At 50.1% G+C, this 19,551-nt stretch overlaps 4 protein-coding genes across 4 annotated transcripts; 2 read left to right on the forward strand and 2 right to left on the reverse strand.

Annotated features, from left to right (window-relative positions):
* Nucleotides 1-2,133: 2,133 nt before the first annotated feature.
* Nucleotides 2,134-3,445, forward strand: PFICI_01262 (uncharacterized protein; the record flags this gene model as incomplete). Its single annotated transcript, XM_007829843.1, has 3 exons — nucleotides 2,134-2,370; nucleotides 2,499-3,263; nucleotides 3,338-3,445. 3 exons carry the CDS (start codon nucleotides 2,134-2,136, stop codon nucleotides 3,443-3,445), a joined length of 1,110 nt encoding a protein of 369 aa, XP_007828034.1.
* A 925-nt stretch (nucleotides 3,446-4,370) lies between these two features.
* On the reverse strand, nucleotides 4,371-8,336 carry PFICI_01263 (uncharacterized protein; the record flags this gene model as incomplete). The annotated part of the gene is made up of 1 exon (XM_007829844.1): nucleotides 4,371-8,336. One exon carries the CDS (start codon nucleotides 8,334-8,336, stop codon nucleotides 4,371-4,373), a length of 3,966 nt encoding a protein of 1,321 aa, XP_007828035.1.
* A 966-nt stretch (nucleotides 8,337-9,302) lies between these two features.
* PFICI_01264 (uncharacterized protein) lies at nucleotides 9,303-9,554 on the reverse strand (the record flags this gene model as incomplete). The annotated part of the gene is made up of 1 exon (XM_007829845.1): nucleotides 9,303-9,554. The coding sequence occupies one exon, from the start codon at nucleotides 9,552-9,554 to the stop codon at nucleotides 9,303-9,305; it is 252 nt and encodes an 83-aa protein (XP_007828036.1).
* Nucleotides 9,555-17,749: 8,195 nt separating this feature from the next.
* Nucleotides 17,750-18,796, forward strand: PFICI_01265 (uncharacterized protein; the record flags this gene model as incomplete). Its single annotated transcript, XM_007829846.1, has 2 exons — nucleotides 17,750-17,929; nucleotides 18,095-18,796. The coding sequence occupies 2 exons, from the start codon at nucleotides 17,750-17,752 to the stop codon at nucleotides 18,794-18,796; spliced, it is 882 nt and encodes a 293-aa protein (XP_007828037.1).
* Between the last annotated feature and the right edge of the window lie 755 nt (nucleotides 18,797-19,551).

Here is a 19,551-nt window from a genome sequence, read left to right on the forward strand (position 1 = left end):
GATCGCCATACAGCCCGCTTGACCGGCTTGTAGGAACAGTGTCTTCCAGTAAGCAAATTATACTCTGAATGAGACCGACGCAAAGGTGATATGAGAGTATTCAAGTAATGCAACGAGCCGACGACAGTATGGGCTCGGTTCGACTCGCATAGCAGTTGACGGCGGGGCTCTCGGCAAGTGTGCGCGGGCCCACAGTTTCTTCGGCATCGTCGACTGGCCGCCAATATAAGCGCTTTCTTTATAATTGCTCTCATCTCTGGCGGCTTCTCAAGTACAATATATGAAAGAATATTGTTCAATGTTCGTGCTGTACTAGCTGTCCAGTATAGTTTCTGTATTCTTTCATTTTTGTGATATTGGATATCATCTGGAACACTTTGAAAGTTCGGCCGGTCAAGGGTTAGTTTGGCGTTCCACTATAAACAGACGTGCCCGGGCCTGTACAGTGTCTCAACCTTTACCAATTACCATGGCTTATTTGCGCATGACAACTTTGATATTTTTATTTCCGCCAGACCAGGAAAGTGAGAATATAATCACGCATATTCTGCGGACTTCTGAGGCTTCATGGTATGGTAGCAGATGGGTCATTCACAAAACCCTGCTTTCCGCATGGTTGATGATGATTAGTTGAGATGACCACTGATAGCAATGCAACGACGCGAAGACCAATCTTCTCAATAATTGCGGTGCTGTCTTGTCATTTTGCTTGAACAGACTGGCGGAAGAGCCAAACAATATTTGCGCTTCTCGGGTTTATGGTAAAAGTCCTGAAGCCACATGATGTATAGCTTCAACGCCAAGGACCAGGCCGGTCAAAGTTTAAATTCAGATACCAAGCGACCATATGGTGGATCGCAAAAGGACCCTTGAATAAGGTGACAGTGAAAATGTTATGGTAGCTTAGTCACAAGCAGGGCCGCACACCATTCATCATTCTTGTTTCCGACGGAGGCGAAAAAGAAAGAAGAAGAAAAGGGGATTTTCATTATAGCAATGCCATGCAAGCGTCACAATTTCTCGAGTTATAAAAAGCCAAGATCTGCTTCTATAAAGTTTGTCCACGACCGAGTTTAAAACACTCTGGTCTATTGTAATCTCATTAATCCAGCCAGTACTGTCTCGCTCAAAAGTTACACGGTAAATGTTCCATTACAAACCTGATTTGACGGCAATACAGATCAACAAACCCCTCTCAAGCACGAACACGTCGTTTTTGTGTGACCTTGCTAATCGTTTTTTTTTTTTTTTGGGCTCCCCTACAAGAACCCCATGTTTTCCCAAATGCAGAAATTAGTAATGAAGCTTTTCTCTATCGTGGAAAACTTCATGACCCCAGTTTTTTTGCTCGACGATTTTTTCCATGGCTAGACTATGTCTGGAGAAACATTGGGCACGATCTCGCCTATCACGGTGAGAACCTTGATGGCCATTTTAAGGCGCTTGCCGCTGCTGGCAACAGACAAGATCACAAGCAATTCTTTTCTCACTGGATTTTTGACTGCTAGCAAGTGTGATTCAGTTCCATTAATCACACATTTTTTTTTTTTTTTCGTTTCCCGGGTCACATATTCAGATGGGCATGTCAAGTTATCGAGGCATGTTATTCGCATATACTTGAGAAGGGTCCGCGCTGTTACTCACTCTTTGGCTTGAAAGATCAGGTATTTAAGGCCTCACCACGAGATGCGAGAGATCTTGCTTCCCAGGAACAATTTCATGTCGCAACGACATACACACTAGAGCTGCTCCCTTGTCTCTACCTTACTTCGAATACCACTTGTCTCTCTACTGTTTTTCCCCCGACAGTTCCATTGCCCGATCACCCAACACATTGTTGTTGTAGGTGGCACCATACTTGTCCGCCTCATTTCAGATAAGCTTATCTTAGAGCTCACAAGTGCCCGTCTTTGGGTCTTGTCAAGTCGGCTAAGGGACAGGCGACTATACCATATACACACCGCTTTCGGGAAGCTCGTTATACCAAATACGCCCGACTTCCGGTTGGCAGTGGGCTGTCTTATAAAGCCTCACATACCCAGTTACTTCATTAGAGGAATCTAGTCTCCCGCCTTTGACTAAATAAGCGAGCAAAGAAGGACAAAACCAAGCGGAAGGAAAACCTTGCCTGTCATGTCCTGCATCCTCGCCCCTGTGCGCTCTCTCTTCTCTTTCAAGGGCGGAAGCAGCAGCAGCAGCAGCAGCCATAATACCAAGGACCGGAGCCAGGATCTTGTGGCGCGCATCCTCAAGGCCCACGATGTCCTGATCGGCCTGGACGACCTCAGCCCTGGCGAGGTGACCAATAAGACGCTGGGTGATTTGGTAGCTTTGTGTTGTGAATCTCATGATTCCGCGACCGTCAAAAAGGTGTGTATTATACATATGTTATTACCATGTATAACCTTTGTTTTCTTGTACCTTCAACAGTGACTGTCACTTTTTCAAGATACTGTCATGTTTAGTAAAAAGGCTAATATGAACACCAATAAAAAAAGGTCCTTGCCAACCGGCGCATAGCAAAAATCCTACCGGCACTGCGACGTATCTCGTCAGAGTCCGAGTGCTGCCTAGAGACGTACTGGAGCGAGCGCATCGTCTCAGCGTCCCGGGACCCAGAAGATGCCCTGCGTCTGCTCCAGTCCTTTCCCTACTACCAAAACTATGTTGAGCTGGCGCGTCTGGAACTGTGCGCTCTGTATGCCGTGGAGCCCCTTTTGCCGCGCCGCATCGCCTTTGTGGGCAGCGGTCCCTTGCCGTTGACGTCCATGTGTCTCCTGCGGTGCCTTCATCATGGCAGCAACAGCGACGAGGAGGATGCACAAGACAATGACAACGCCAACAATAACTGCCACCGCACTCTGGTCGATGCGTTTGGAGCCAGAAAAAAGAAGGACGAGGACGGCGGCAGTAGCAGCGCCGGCGATGTCGACGACGACGATGACGACGACGACGATGACCTCTCAAATGTCGAAAAGCTGGTGCCCAGTGTTCTCAACGTCGACAGCAACCCTGCGGCGCTCGCGGCATCAGAGGCGCTGTGCGAAAAGCTCGGGGTATGGAGTCGGGGCATGACGTTCCAGAACTCGGATGCAAAGCTGGCCTCTGGTCTTGGTGGCTTCGACGTGGTCTTTCTGGCGGCGCTGGTGGGCGTGTCGCCGCGCGAGAAGGAGGACATCATTATCAGCGTCGCACGGCGCATGAAGTCTGGTGCTCTCATGGTGGTTCGGAGCGCTCATGGTCTCCGTACCGTCTTGTACCCGGTGGGTTCCTTCTGATCCTCTCCATCATTATCATGATTGCTGCTGAGTACTGACAAATCTTGTGACGTTTATAGGAGGTAGATTTGTCTGGTAATAGGCTACGTGATGTGCTGCAAGTAGAGACCATCACGCACCCGTACGGCAATGTGGTCAACTCGGTTATCATAGCTAGGGTAAAATAACACAATTTCCGCCGTCTCACGAGTAATGACGCATATTTTATAGACCAATATAATCTATAATGCCATTTCTTCCTCTGCTTGGACGATGGTCCTACAGTTTAGCAACTGATAATGAAGTCATGGACATATTTACCTTGATTGAGAGGAGAATTTTTTTTTTTTTTTATCTGACGTGCTTACATGTTCTCGAGGCAGTGTCATGATTCATAAGATAGGCCACGGAGATTGGCACATTTGTTCTTGGTTGGTATCTTTGATTTGAGCTCATCTAGTCCTCCTACCGCTACTCAAGTACTCATTCTTGCAAACAAAACATTTCGGGCTCGTTGGCTCAACATTCGTTCTCACGTCCTCACTCAATCGTGAATAAAATTTCTTCTGCCTCTTCGATATTGTTGTAAAAACCGCAACGCCAAAAGATTAAAATCGCCATATGAGAATGTTCAATCTCAGGGCCACAAGCAATGCCTCCAACACCTTTTTCTGGCTCATCAAGTTTGTTGTACAATCGTAAGAAAGTAAATGTCGACAACGCAGGTTGTTTGCAAAAGGTCGTAGCTATGCTGTTGATGTACACTTTCCAAAGGTAGTCTCATTCGTGACAGCCCTTCTCCCGCCTCCTTCCAACTTCGAGAAGCAATAATTAGATACTAGGATTCGCTAGGCTCCGGTCCATAGCTCTCTGCGATGCTGGCAAAAAGCAAATCCGCCGTCTATGCTGAAAGGTATGATAATTCAAAGATATCGCCAAACACATCAGTATGCTAGATGATTGAAGGGTATGGAAAGCAAAGGCCAGAATGAAAGTTGGTATCTCGTGAGATAATATAAAAAAAAGATTTGTGTGCGTAAAATGTCAAGAAATCGCTGTGAACAAAAAATCAAAAATTCGCCCCTTGAACCGATGCGGTCGCCGTATGCGACTCTATTCGCGAAGGCGGCTTTTTGAACCTTGCGGGTTCAAATTCATCATGAACATGGAGCTCTCTCTCCTCTTTGCGCGAGTAGTATGCGACTGGTCATAGTCTGAGTAATCCTGCTCATACGAGGCCCCGTAGTGTGGCCGATCATATCCAGGCTGAGCATTAGGAGTAAGATGCGTGGAGTTGGTGTCATAGTTGCCCGTTGGCGCATATCCAGTATCGTAGGGCGGGCGCAGGGAAACGTTCGATCCGTTTGATTGCTGCGTCATATATTGAGGCTCGTAACCCATCTGGCGTGATGGACCTGACGGTATACGTCCCCCACTTGACATTGTAGCAGGTGGCGGAGTTGGCGAAAGTCGATGATGCTGCTGAGACTGTTCCACCAATCGCTGCCGCTGTGGCGATGCTGTTGCGTCTGTTCGAGAAGATGGCCTTCGCATCTGGGGTTCTGGAAGTCTGGCATCGCCGTCCGGGCTTGGAATAGGTGACAGCAACTCGTATTCTTCGGGCGCTATTCCGAACACGCCTTCATAATTCTGCAAAAGAAGTGCAAACACTGGAGCCGGAATGTTCAAAGTTGGCGAAAACACAATTCCGACATTTCTCACGGTCATCTTGTTGACGTCTGCATTGTTGATGATCTTGATCAAGAATGAGATCAGGTAGCGCAGAAGGGTCCCGTTTGCCGCGGGTAGGTATTGAACCAGATCTGCCAACGCAGCAATCTTCTCTTTCTGGCCAGACATTTCTGTGACAGCCAGGAATTGGAGGTGTAAATCTCTCGTGAGGATGGTCGTCGGCAGTTCTCTCAGATAAAGCTTTAATAGTGATGCGACGGCATGAATGTCATAGTACGTCTCATCAGTGAGCAGGTTGATGTCGCTCTCGACATTGAACCTCTCACGGAGTGCTTTGATGACAACATTTGAGCCACTGAGTCGGAAAATACCTTCTTCAAACACTGCATTCTTCGCATCCAGATATTGGATGCAGCGGTAGACAACTGCTGGCAGTGGCACATTAATGTCTGTTGGACCATTGAAACGCACTGCTTCGGCAAGAGGCGCGCCAAAGACTTGACGAGTCGGGCCACGGTATTCATTGCCCTGGGCCGATTGGCTCGAAGAGCTGAAGAGAGAATCCTGATCGTCAGTGGAAGAACGTGTCTTGGGCCCAAAGCCGAAGAAGCTACGCTTGCGCGCCTTCTTCTCCTCCAGCGTAGGACCCTGCGGAGTGAGAGCCGCCTTTGCACCCCACATTGCTGTATCGGAAATGACTTGGGGATCACGAGGTGCGGAAATCGTGTACGAAGACGGAACCGCTTGTTGTGAATCTGGCGTATCTGTGTTCCGTCGGCGTGGCGGCGCTCCGTCAGGAGCATCACCCTGCTTGGTCCCCTCGTAGCTGATGCCGATCAGGCCGTCTTGACTAGCACTGCGAGCGTTGTGGCCCTTGGCGGCCTGACCCTGCATCTTCTTTTTCGAGTTTGCGCCACTTGCATGAGAGGCATTGCTTGATCCTTGGCGGTCTTTCTCACGTTTCGAATCCTCATCTTCCGGGTCTTTATAGTCAATCCACCTAAGCAGAGTTTCAACCCATTGGTCTCTCTCATGGTCACTTTCGGCGCAAAGCACGTGCTTGACGTGACTAGAAGAATCCTTCTTTTTCGGCTCAAGGACCAGGAAAGCATGTCGGTACTGGTTCTCCAGCTCTCCACTGTTGGCAGGCGCCGCCGGTGAACCATCGCTATTGTGCTGTGATTGCTTGCCAATTTGAGCATTCTGCAACTTGATTGTACCCAGATGTGCGCCGCCGGGGGTTTCAAAGTATTTCAGAAGAGGTCCATCAAGAACAAAGAAGCGTGCTTTCCAACCACCAAAATTCTTGCCCCTTTTTGTCAGGTAACCACTCTTGAGAGGACGACCACCAATACTGGTCTTTTGAGAGCTTGCCTCGCTGCCGCTCTCGACCGGTGAGCCAGTTTCGTCGGCATTCGGGGGCAGAGTATTCAGCGATAGGTATTTGCAGAGCTCAAGAGCAGTGGTCATGTCCAGAGGTGTGTTGAGCAGCTCATCCAGGTATTGATTCAGAGCTACTCGCCGGGCATCGAGCTTGGCAGGAGCGTGTCCACTGAACAGTGACCGATCGGGAGTCCTGGCAGTGAAAGCAGGGCATTGCTTGAGTTTTTGATCCAGTTTGGCCAAGGAAGCAATATCTTTCTCAACTCTCCAGAGTTCTACGCCTTGTGCGCGAGAGAAAATAGCCAGGGTGAAGACGGGATCCTCTTCCAACTGAGTCAGCGATATCAAACTGGCTCTGGATGGCTTCATCCGCGATGACGCTACCTTGACGTCTATAGATGGCAAGGCGTTCGGCGGGAGAAGTAAGTCGGGGTGCTCTTCGGTGATGAATCCCTTGTAGACTTGACTCCGCTCACTACCACTTTCACGACTTCCTGTAGGACTTTGATGTCCGGGGACTCCTGAGTTTTTGGAGATATTCAGTGGCTTTGGGGACGTCAATCCGGAAGGCTCATTTGCTGGTGGGCTGGATAGTGGCGTGTTTGGGGGGAGAGCAATCGGCTGTCTAGGAGCACGAGGAGAAAGCGGACCAGCTGACATTGGGACTCCGCGAGGCGAGAGTGGTGGCGAAGTCATTGATTTCATATTGACCGGGCGCGGACTTGCAGGCAACCCTGGACTCATCAATGGTGCGCTGGGCGAGGCCTGGGCAGTTCCACTCAGAACCCCGGCAAGCGATGCCGGAACGTGATCGCGCAGGAGCGTTGGCTGCGAGCCCGCCGAACGAGGGCTGGCTGGCACCGGGTTTTGAGGGGGCTCAAATTCAGCAGTCTTCGGGGTACCCTTTTGGCTGCCCTGCTTGCTTTTCTTGGATAGGCTACGCCTTTCGGCCTCAAGCTGGGCGAGCTTTTCCCGTTCAAAATCATCTTCCTCTCTAGTTCGGCGGCGCCCACGCTTTTCCGGGGGAAGTGGCAACTCGTCTACATCCAAAAGTGAATCATAGTCAGAGTCAGAATCGTCCTCTTCAACAGGTGCGATAGCTGAGACTTTGGTCTCTTTCCGTAACTGTAAGGGAGCTGGCGGTGGTTTGCGAGGTGGAGGAGCAGACGGCGGGGGGAACTGGGATATGTTCTCAAGCAGCGGAGTCAACTCCTTGGGTGAGACTGGCGGCTTGGGTGGCGACCCGCTCGGTGGAGGGCCACTCGGTGGTATACTGGGAAGGCTTCGTGTTGGAGGCAACGCTGATGGCATGGGTAAGTTTCGAGCATCTTCTGCAGCTTGGGCTGCCCTGGTCGCCTCAGACGCAACACGATCCTCTTCCTCATGATCGAATTTGTCCAGAGCATGTTCCGATGCTATAGGCATGCTATGCGACGGGTCAAGGAGGTCCCCAACTGCCGAAGCCGGCGCGTTCGACATTTGTTCTGCCGGTGGTGTGATCGGATACGGCGCCATGGTCATGTCAATTGGCGAATTCTTGACACTGTCTGAGTCTAGATTAGATGGTGAAGTAGGCACCTCGGCTGCGTCTGAAAACGCGCCGACTTCGACTCGCGGAATAGCTGCAGGAGTTTGCTGGGTGTCGATCTTTGGGGGGCCCTCGTGTGCAGTCATGAGCTCTTTCATCTTTTTCCGGTACTTTTCCTTATCCTTCAAGGCCCGCTCGAGGTCCTTGTTCAGGCCAAGGATCATGGCCCTCTGCTTGTCGACCAGCCGCCATAATTGGGCGTTTTGTTGTGATTGACTGTGCTTTTCCTTCAAGAGATATTGAATCACTGCTTCTGGGCTTCCGGCAGTCTTGATAAGCCCTGCGATATCAGTTGTGCCTGCGGCAGCATCTTGTGAACCTTTGGAGGATATGTTGGATACAGCAGAATCTAGCGATGAGGTCCGCAATGGTCCATTCGTCGCATCCGCCCGTGTCGTGCCCGAGCTGCCAGCCATTGCTGGTATGTTACCGACTGAAGAGCTTTCTGAGAGCTTCGCCGTCACGATCTGATCGGAAACTCTTCTGGCGGCATTCGGAGAGACGGGTGCCAAATGTAATCTGCACAATCACAGTTAGACCATGCTTCTAGATGTTGTATCTCGACAGAAGCAGCACACGAACCCAGTTGCTTTAGTAAAAGGTGAGATGGGTGTTGCTGGTGGAGAGGGTGTTTCTCTATGGTACCAGCTATCAGCGGCAAAGGGATGCTTAAAGATGCCGTCTTTCGAGGGAGACGGCGCGGGAGACAGTCGTTGTTGTAAAGATTGACTATGCGTTCCGCGGCTCGGGCTCGGTGGGAAGAGCTCGTGTACAGGCGAAGGAAAGGTGGAACGAGTAGAACTCGCACTCGACGGTGGTGATACAGCGGTGCTCGCGTGTAGCGGACTGGGAGCAGGTTTCCGTACTGACCTAAAAGGCGAGTGGGGATTTCGAGTCAGCACTGAGAGCTTGGAAGCTTGAGACAGCGATGGAGCATCTGGCTTTTAGAGTTTCACAACAAGGTTCTTAGGTAAACGGTGCTGTGGAAGCAAGCCCCATTCGATTGAGTTGAGATGTCAAACTCTCTCAGGTGGAGGAAGTAGAGTAGTAGGAGTAATGAAAGTCCTTGCGCAACAGTTTTACGTCTTTGCAAAGAGGCAGACAGCCCAAAACCGAGCAAAAGGTGTGGAGAGATTCGGGTAGGGCGATTAGAGAAGCACGAGGGAGAGAAAAAAAGAAGAAAAGAATGCGGCCAAACAGAAAAGACAGGTGCGGGTCTACTGGGATGAGGGTTGCATTGGGTTTGTATGGGAGGTAACAAGCAAGTGGGAATTTTCTCTCTCTCTTGGAAGACCAAGTATCAAAAGAGAAAAAAGGAACAATGCAGTTGAGGAATGTAGCAGATGGGCAGATGGGTAGGTTAGAGAGTTTGTTGATGATACTCACTTTGCGCCCGTGATGGTAATAGTCAATGGCGGCGGCGGCGGCGTGAGGATTGTGGTTACGCTGTCGTTATCGTCAGAGATGTCGAGAAAGCTCACAGCGGCCCTGCCTATGGTCGGACTGTCCTGGATCTGGTGTTGAGTCTGCTGGGCTTGGGTTGGGCTTGAGCAGAGGTGGGAGGTGGCCACCGACGGGCTCTCACTTCTGCGGTCCCTTGACTGGCCATCGCCCTGGAGCGCAAGCTGCGACATGATCCACACAATTGTACTGGGAACTCTTCAGTCGTGGACGATGGGCCTGCTAATTCGATGCAACTCGCACCTTGCACCTTGCACCTTGTGACGGGGGTGTGAAGGGACGGCGACGGTGGCAGCCAATTGGGAAACGTCGCCAGTTGCGGGGGGTTCGAAAGGTCAAGGCTTTGTGCACTCCCGGCCCAATGCGGTCCGCTGGGTTTCGAGACGACCGGATGACCCTGATTGCCGTTGCAGGCTTTCGCGATGTGGTTGTGGAATGTCCGGCGTCTGGAGACTGCGACCAGTCCTTCAATGCAGGAATATTTCAATGCCCCTAGGTAAGATAGCTAAGGTAATACCCGCGGTCTGGGTACAGGCAGTCGTAGTAGCGCCTCCTGCCAGGTCGAGTAACGAAGGTAAATGTACTGTATTGTGTATGTTGTAGGTGGTGCACCAAGTATAGGGAGGCAAATGGTGAAACCTGATTGGGCTTTCTCTGGCTGCGATGTCTTGGACTTATATTAGAGCGATATGATCCCACGGCCGGTCGGCGCAAATGTACATTTCTTTCGGAGGCGCGATATGTTGGACTCTGGAATGAATGCCCTTTTTTTTCGGGACTTGTGTCGGTGCTGGCTCAGTCAATTTCGTCGACGAGTCTGGCTGTAGCGGTAGCGGCGGAGGGTTCGATAGCTCGAGGTCGGCGCTTGGCTCTTTGAGGAGTTGCTCTCTGGATTCTTCTCTCGCTTTTCCCTCTTCCTTGCTGACGACACGGATTTGGTGATTCTACACGTAACCCCCATTCAAGGGAATGGTTTAGAGGGGCAAAGAGGAGGAGAGGAGACCAGAGACTTTGAAGGATGCCGCCAGTCAACTATTAATTCTAATGGTACAGAGACAGGCAAATGGATATCTGCCCGGAAAGCTTGCGCGCAGCCTATTGCTGCAGTGGGAGCACTAGGGGCTTGTCCATCATTGCTTGGTGCACGTTAGGACTCTCTGGATGCGAATTAAGCACGACATCGTGTGATTATTTCCAATATTTGGCCCAGCACCATGAATCGCTAAAGCTGTTGACTCCGCCGCAGTGGATGGGCCTTAGACCCCAACGAGCTGCCACGGGCAAAAACCACGAGATCTGATGGGGGCGTTCAAGTTGCCCATGGCAGCCTCTTCCTCACAGTGATCAAAGTACCTGCATGTGTTCGGACCATATCGAGCGACGACGACATCTATCTTGCAGCAGCTCGACACGTTCATTTACGTACCTGCTTTCTTCTAGCGCATGTAGCCCAGGGCACCATGCAGGCAGCTTGGCAGGCAAGTGGGTGGTGGTGGGCATGGGGAGTTAGGGGGCACCTGTTAGTGTACTTGGCTTGGAGGGCATGGGGCTTGGGGCATGGGACATGCCATGGGACATGGGGGGCCCGCCTGTATAATGCCTGTCCGACCAAGAAGAGATGGAGTTGGATCAGCAAAAACTGCAAATGACAACCCGTCACAAACGCACAGCAAACACCACGAGTTGAACTTGACTGGCGAGACTTGGCCCTAGATTAACTTGCCTTTGCCAGCCCCACCTGCGAACATTTTCCAAAGGGTACAAAAGGTGCATTGATTGGCATGCTAGACTCGATTAATGCGCCTAGTATCTGCCTGATCATCAATCTTTCGTTAGCAAGAGAGGAGGCCCGCCTGGAATATGAGCTGGAATCAGGATACATACAACAGTACTTCCATTATGGTTGGGTCGGGCTGGGTTACCTGGCCCCATGACTGCATTCGTTGTGAACAGGTAATGACTGTCTACAAATTATTGTGTATACTATATTCAGTTGGCAAAGTACGTTACTGGACTCGTAGATATTACGTACTGGTAGCAGTGGCGATGTAGACCACATGCATTTATTTGGACAAGGAGGCTTTTAATTAGCGACCTCCCCAGCGCTCTGTCGGCATCTGCAGAAGAAAAGTGACCGACTCCAGTCGCCCACGTCAGGCACGTGGAGCGGCTAGTCCATCGCAACTTTAAAAGCGCCCTTCTCCATTCTTCTGCAGCGCTGGGAAGAGCGAACGCATGGTCATTAACGATGCTCAGAGTCAGAGACACGAGGAAAAAGCAAAAGAAGCTTTGCTCAGGAACACGCGTTAAATGTCAAGGGCAAGCTTTCCAGCCCACTGCCGCGCTAACGAGTACGTGTCTCTCATTCTCATGCCTGTTGAGCCTGTAAACCAGGTACGAAGTTGAGATGAATCACTACATCAACAACAACCTTCAGCAAACATATCTACCTGGTTACTGAGTAAGGAATTGCTATTCTCGGATTTGAATAACTTGATCAATATTCGCATTGAGTATTTTCGCCACGCATGGCATTCTATACTGGATATCAAAACAAGGCGCGAGAATAATTACAAGTTTGATAAGAGGTAAGATACGTACTGTGTAGCTACAGATACCGCCGAACATTCAGCTCTATCCGCCAGGGCGCGGCGAGCATAATAAGATGGTGTGGTCCACTCCTTGCATCCAGGGACCCCGGATTCTAATAAGGAATGTTGATAATTTAAGCTGGCGCTGTGGTACGGATCACGGACCACTCGGAGCATTTCTGCGAGCGGCGCCCTGCCTGCTCTTTGCTGCTTCTAGGCCAGGACTGGTCAGCACTTGCACGGGAGGGAGAGCAGAGCGCCAGGCGAACACAGTTTGAGACACTGCACATTGCGCTTGTGGGATTGTCATATATTCATCATTCAGGTTTGAGCAATATTCAGCACAATCACAGATAAGGTCTCCAGTATTTGCTCTTGGATCGGTACCTGGTAGGTAAAGAAAGCATAGGTAACAGCATTCCTCCATCCAGGACCCATTATCATCCGATCAGCGACTCTACCCAGCCCCGGTTGGCAAGATCCCGACCGGAACTTTTCAGATCTGTATGCCGCATCAATGCATGAGAGCGCTCTTTCTCTCCTTCTCTCTCACTTGACCTTTCGTGCTAACCCGTCTACTGCCTACATTATACGTATGGTACTAGCAGTGTGAGTAACATCGAAGCACAGCCCAATGCCGAACGAAGCGCCATCCAGATGCCACTTGGCCTCGCTTGGCTTGCTCCTTCAGTCGAATGTCCTTGACGTGTTTAGGACAGTCGACCAAAACGGAATGAAGGAAGTCCGAATCTGGCAAAGCTTGTTAGCCGAGGCCCTAGGGCAGTCGGCGACCCTGAAGATCCTTCCCTTCATCCACGCACACTTTCTATTGCATCGCCAAGTACTGCCTTGCTGCCTCTCTTGGGATATACACACAAGGGAATCCGACGGGCGACGGGCGCATACTATTTTTTGTTGCCACTAATCAGATCTCAGCGAGAAGCAATCATCACGATCACCGTCCATCAATCCACCGTACACCAGCACTCCACTCGCCCCCAATAAATCTTCCCCTTCTCGGCATTAGCCTACGGCTGAAACAATTCATCTTATTGGTATATCTTGCAAGTCGCTGCTTGCTCTCGCTTCCACATAGATGTACTTTGACTATCTGGTTTCCTCCTATGCCTATGCACCCACCGATGGATTCAAATGACTTTGATTAAACACGATAGAAGCCCTCGGACGTCAGTTCCTATCGCCACTAGCTCTTCTGTTGGCGATGGGGCTTCCATGTCGTTTTTCATGGGCACACCTATCACGGTAGTTTGCACCAAAGCAGACAGATCTGTGATTGTATCTAGGCATCCAGCAATTCTTTCTCGATTCAGACCGAAAAGAAAAGTTGCAAGAGTTGTCCGCCGACGAGAGACAGCCCTTGCGTTATAGAGTACATTATGAAATACATATCTACTTGGCAGGTAAAGATACATACCGACTGTGCCGCATGCATCTCTTGTCTTTGGCGGTGATCAGGCGCTCGCTGCTCGGTAACGCCATGGCTATCCAAATCGGAGGGTAATGGCAGCAAGCCAATCACGCAGTCGCAAGCTCACCTACTTTGGTTACACCTTTCATGCTATCCGAGGACCTGAGCGCTTGGAGAAACGATACGTACTTGACCGCAATCTCCACATGGCGCAAGCCAGATGTCATACAGACAAACTATTTCTGCCTTCGAGTTGCCTTCCAAGTCTCGCGATTATACACACAGAAGCGAACATGCCGAGAACGCCAAAAACTTGTTCGGACGATCGGCCTTGGTCATTGAGCAGCACTTTAGACAGTAGAAGGACCCGGCGAGCAGCAGCTCTGGCAAGGTTTCGCTTATCGCCTCCTACCTCAATCCTCCTCATGTGCTGCCGGCTGGGCAGGAAGCTGGCTGACGAAATCACTTTTGCCCCTGAATTAAGCCAAATCTGACCAGAAACAACCCATGCCCATTTGGATCGGGGGATTATCAGCATCTAGGTTGTCCTTAGCGTGCGCCAATCAACGCCCGCCCCGCGCCTGCTACCCTCCCGTGCTACTGGCTGGCTGGCTGGCGCACGCAGACCAAGGGCAGGGCAGAGCAGAGCAGAGCAGCGGTGTGATGGGTGAAAGGGCTACTACAGCATCTCATTGCACGAGATGAGCGTTTCGGCCTATATACAGAAGTGCATTTATTATGACCTGTTGCATCGGAAGCATACCTTACCAACATACTCGGCCGCTGATGTGGCAATTGTCCCATGGCTTTCCTATGCAGCCTCGATGCAAGCAATCTACCGGAATGGTTGCCCAACTTGCCCCGTCACTTGAAATTATGTCTTCTTACTACGTACGTAGGTATCTAGGTGGGCATGCTGGGTACCCCCATACCGCTCCCTACGAAACCTGGCAAAAAGCCTCGCCTGGTTTGGAAGGGATAGGAAATAGGCCCCCACGGAAATGAGTACTGTGTATATCGTATGCGCCGACTAGTCATACATCTATCTCTCAACCAAAGGCCACTTTTATCAGAGTAAAAGAGATTGAAACGCTGACTTTACTGAACGTACTCTTGCAACAAGACACAATTTGAAATAGGCAGGTTACATACAACTATGTAGGAGCTTTGATCTCGTTTCTCCAGGTTTTCTCAAACTGACTACCCCAGCGACGATCACCCCTCACTAATATGCTTAATTCACCCAACCTTGGGAGTTCCCTCGCTTCCCGAGTGGCAGATGGAGGGGAAAAGGAAACATTCGTGCAATGGCTTTCGTGCGATTCCAAATGTCAGTGTCGACACGCCTCCAAGTCCACAGACCTTCCAGAAGGCGTCCACGCGAAACGCATGCAATTTCAAGACAGCAGTCCAAACACTTCTCATCTCCAGTCTAACACAAACATGGAATCTTTCTTTGGGAAGAAGCGAACTGTCCCAACCTAAGTCATAGACTGGCTGACCTTGTTCTGTGCTCTTGTCGCTGCACGGCACTCGGCTACGTGATTAGAAGTTTCGTATTCCATCTGAAATGGGCAAACACCTCGTTAATATGCAGGAACCATTGATTGGTGATTAGACGAGGCACCCAAAGTCACGTTGCGGCATTTGGCGGCAACATTTCTTCATCCTCGAGCCGTGGGAGACGGGAATCAGCCTCTCTCTCTCTCTGGGTCGGACCTCTGTCACCTGCCCTGCCCAGGGTATCACAAACAGACGCGAAGGGGGGGGAGTGTGTACCTCCGATTACCGTCGCTCGCTTCCTGCTGTGCCAAGATCCAGTATCAAGGTGGAAGGCTATCAAGGCTACGTGCAAGTAATCTATATTGACATTGCCATAACGGAATGACCATGGCACTTATTTATCCAATCCCACGGCAAGTGCCGAGTTTTCTTGTGCTACACTGCCCGCAAATCTTCAACATGGCGTCTAGCGAAGTTCGGTCTGGGCAGCCGATATCGATACGGACCATACCAGGTGGTCGAAAACAAGGGTCCTCTCCGTCGAGCCGTGTAAGAAATATATTGAGAATGTCACCTCAAGCCGTTCAACTAATATAGCTTACCATCATATTAGTTCCCACTGAGACAGTTCGCGGCCTCGTCGCGTCGCCAAGGTCAAAGGCGCAGATCCGCATCTCGCATCCTGTTCATACATTAATGCTACGTGACGATATCAAAGTACTGTTGTCTACCCATCCAGCTGGAGCAAGTTTCGGTAGTCTAAATGTCCCGGCCTCCATTCCTCGAGGTCCGAGAAGGATCTGATTTTTGCAATATACGATACACGCTCCATCAAAACGGTACTCGCAAATGAGTATCATTTGGAAAAGTCCACGACATCCAGCAATTTATCCGGAACGGCTTGCGACAGCTCGCTTGCGCCGCAGGTCAGCAGCACGTTTGGTTACATGTCAAAGGCGCCCTTTTTGCGAGGGACAAAAAAGGGGAGGGAGGGGGCAAAGAAAACAGAAACCCCGCCCGCATTTTGTTCGTCTGAAAAGAAGGAAAGAAAAAAATTGTGAAGCAAACAAGGATAGAACAGCTCGCGTGCCCTTTATGATCAGCTTCTTCATCTGATGTCTTTCTCAAAAATAGACCTGGGCGGGTTTCGGGTACGTTTCATGCTTGACCGTATGCCACATATGGTCTGTGCTTACAACCATATGGGTCGAGGGCATGTGTGTCTATCCCCTATGTGCATACATTGAAATGGCAAAGAATTCGAGAACGATGCGACGCTGCAGGAAAAGAGGCGCATACAATCCGAATACGTCGTACATGGGCTGGTGCACCCTTTGCAAGTTGTTTCCACAAGCAAGTGCACGTCGTAGGCACTTGGCAGTTTGTATAATTGGAAAACTAGGTATACCAAGACGCCACCAACCAATAAGATTCTACCATCAAAGTCGCTTGCCTTCAAGGCCAGTAGAATGATTCACTACATAAGCACTAAATACTTACTGACATTATATGATCTGTCTAAAAGGTCGATGTCAGGTTTCTTGTTATCTGATTGTAGACAGCCTTGCCCGATGGAGCAGCCTATATTTGTTTTATAGCTATTTGTGAAAAAATGATCAATCTCATGTAACTCAAGTAACGTCTCTGCAACACGGTATTCCTATGCTCGTAATGGACCAGATAGAAGTCCGGTAATCATGTCCCTTTGCCTTTGTGGCTTGGACGCTTGTCGGCACGTCAGTAGCAATCCGGGTTTCAAGTGAATTCATCAATAAGAACGCATGCGTTGTGCGATTTCTTGATAATTGGGGGTTCGAGAAACGATTGACTCACTATCCTCGCAGGATAGACTGTTTTATATTGGGGAAAAGAGCCGCAACCAAAATTAACCCCCCGACGTAGATCCTCACAGAGCTGTCTCCTGACGACAAGCCATCCAACACTGAATCGGCTTAACCAGACATCGGATAATCACAGGTTGTTCATGTGGAACATAATCAAATATTAGAGGTTTTCATAATCTCAAAGATTGCTGCAACGGGTAGATGGCGCATCTAGACCTCATCAGGTATCCAGTATTAAGCTTTCAGGTATCTACAAATTTTACGGACGTCTTTGTCCAAGTCTCGCAGATTGTCAGGGCAACCACCTATAGTTTCGTAGTTGGGTTTATTCTCTTCCACAAAAATTTTCACCATAAGCTCATACCATCATTATTTGTGTAGTAAATAGTCCCTCATTTTAATTGAACTTGAACTTTGTGTGTTCTCTTACCGATGGATACTGTGTTCAATGCTCTCAGGCGTCCAGCCAGCTCTAATGAGAAATTTGAATATATCTCTCGCTATTATTGATTGAAAATAGCGTGCCATGAAAGGAGAACCCATTCTAGGTATTAGTCAATTGATATCGTCGATAACAGAGGAACCAATATTCGACTCATGATGGCACAGCGTTCATTTCAGTCTAGAGACTTCTTGGCTCTGGACTTGTAGCCTTGCCCGTCGTGGCATGGGCGTGTACTTTTCTCTATCGTGGTGAACTCTACACGATGCCGTACTCGGCCAAAATACTCGGGCCATAAGTCTCATAAAGTTTGAACAGGAGTACATCTCGGCAATGTATACATGCAATATTACCTACCTGGAGGGAATGTAAACAAACACCTGGGAGTATCGATCAATATTCATCATCGTGGGCCATTGTTTCTGCCAGAGAACTTCTTCATCGTCCTTCATTCACCTTTCAAATCATATATGCCGACGAGATATTCGAATATTGCCCATCCTCTTGGATACATTCGACATTCAGATACTCTTTTCAACAAGCATCGGGATCCATCAAAATGACCGAACCGATCGCTATTCCGGCCAAACGCCGAGACTCACAACACCACGAGTCCCTGCATTCACCCCATACACAGGAAATTAACGCCATCAAAGACCACGTCGATCTCTACGGCTGGTCTTCAGCCGCAAAGAAGCTGTATGGTCACCACGCAGAACTTCAAGCATACGAGAAACGGGTGAGTGCTGTTAACCGTGCCTTTCTAAGCTCCTTTTCTTCGGTCCTGTATTCTCCCTTCGTCAATAGCTTTCGTATTAATTCTTTCAATACGTGTGGCTACAACTGTCCACTATATTCTTGATGCCTTGGTAAGGACTCTCTACTAATTTGATCTCCGTAAAAGGAACTTGCGGAGGTCAGCCATGGGAAGACGGCTGGTGTGCAGCTCGCCGATGCCTGGGCTGCTTACCCTGACAATGGCTGGCGCCCGCCAATGTTCCAGCGACCTCGCCAGCCTGAAGTCCCACTGCGCGGGTGCCTCAAGGTCAAGAAGGAAGGGGAGGCTAAAGAGGCTGTCGACGAGAAGGAACCATTAGAACACGAGAAGAATGGACAGATCGTCCATAGGAAGGTGCGAACCGACGCTCCTGGACATGATGCAACACCCGGTACCACAAAGGCAAAAGCTCCGAAACTAAAGAACCAGAAGGCTGCCACTGAGCAAACTCCTGAGAAGTCGGTGACAAAGGCTGAGCTTGAGGCCGATGAGTGTGCAATCGCCTCGGATTCGGAGGACAATATCGAACCGCCGCCGCCGCCACGACGGGCCAGAGGGGCAGCCCCTACAGCTCAGACAAGTACGCGACAGCAGACCGGCCAACACCGAGCCCCAGCGCCGCCTCGGCAGGCTCCTCCGCAGGCCAACCAACTTGCTGCTGCTGCACCCCAGCTCCCACCAGGGTTCAACGAAGCCGTGCTCCTGCGGCGCCAGGAAGCAGCCGCGAGGAGATCGAGGAAGGAATTGGAGGATATGACTGCCTACGCCCGCAGGGTCACACGAATCCCAGTGTACCTGTCGCCACGTCACGACGATCTCAGCAACTAAGATCCCGTCTCGACATCGGAACACAACTGGCACGGAAAAGGACAAGGAAATGAGACTCGAAAAGAGTCAAGGAAAGAATTTCTTGGAAGGAACCTGAAGGGAAAGAACTTTGTTTTCATTATTGTTGCAAATTGGTTTTCTTGGCAAAGTTTGGTCTACGGCGTTGTATACGGAGTTATGGGATGATGACAAAATACCCCATGTGGCAGTATACCCATCACGACAGGATACCATTTGAATATTACCGGCGTTTCCCCCCACTCTCTTGACTCCTCCGAGTCTGTCTATATAACCAATCGTAGATGGGCGAGGAGCCCACGTAGCTCGGCCATTTTTTGCCATCCGTCTCAAGTTTTGAGGTGTCTGTGATCGTAACATAGCTGTTCACCTATACCAGACTGTGCAATGATGCCGAAAACAGTATTTCATCGCCGATATCAAAGCCGTAAATGAGGCGACATATACTCTTTGAACCCCCACAAGTCATCTGGGGCGAGAGTAATGACTTGCTGATGCCGCCGCTCGCTGCGCAGTCAGGCACTCCCAGCTATGCATCGCCAACTTCTTCCCGATTCGTGATTCATGATATGATCCTCTGGTCCGTAGATGCGTCACGATTGCCGTGTATCGACGAGATAGGGCAGGGAGGGAGCGTGGCGCTGTAAATACCTACCCAACGAAGAATGACTGACTCGACGGCTTTATGGACTCTTAGGCGGCATCCGCCGCCGCCTCGACGATGTTACTGTGCAAAG

Source organism: Pestalotiopsis fici (genome assembly GCF_000516985.1).
Source record: "Pestalotiopsis fici W106-1 unplaced genomic scaffold PFICI_Scf_1, whole genome shotgun sequence".
NCBI lineage: Eukaryota > Fungi > Ascomycota > Sordariomycetes > Amphisphaeriales > Sporocadaceae > Pestalotiopsis > Pestalotiopsis fici.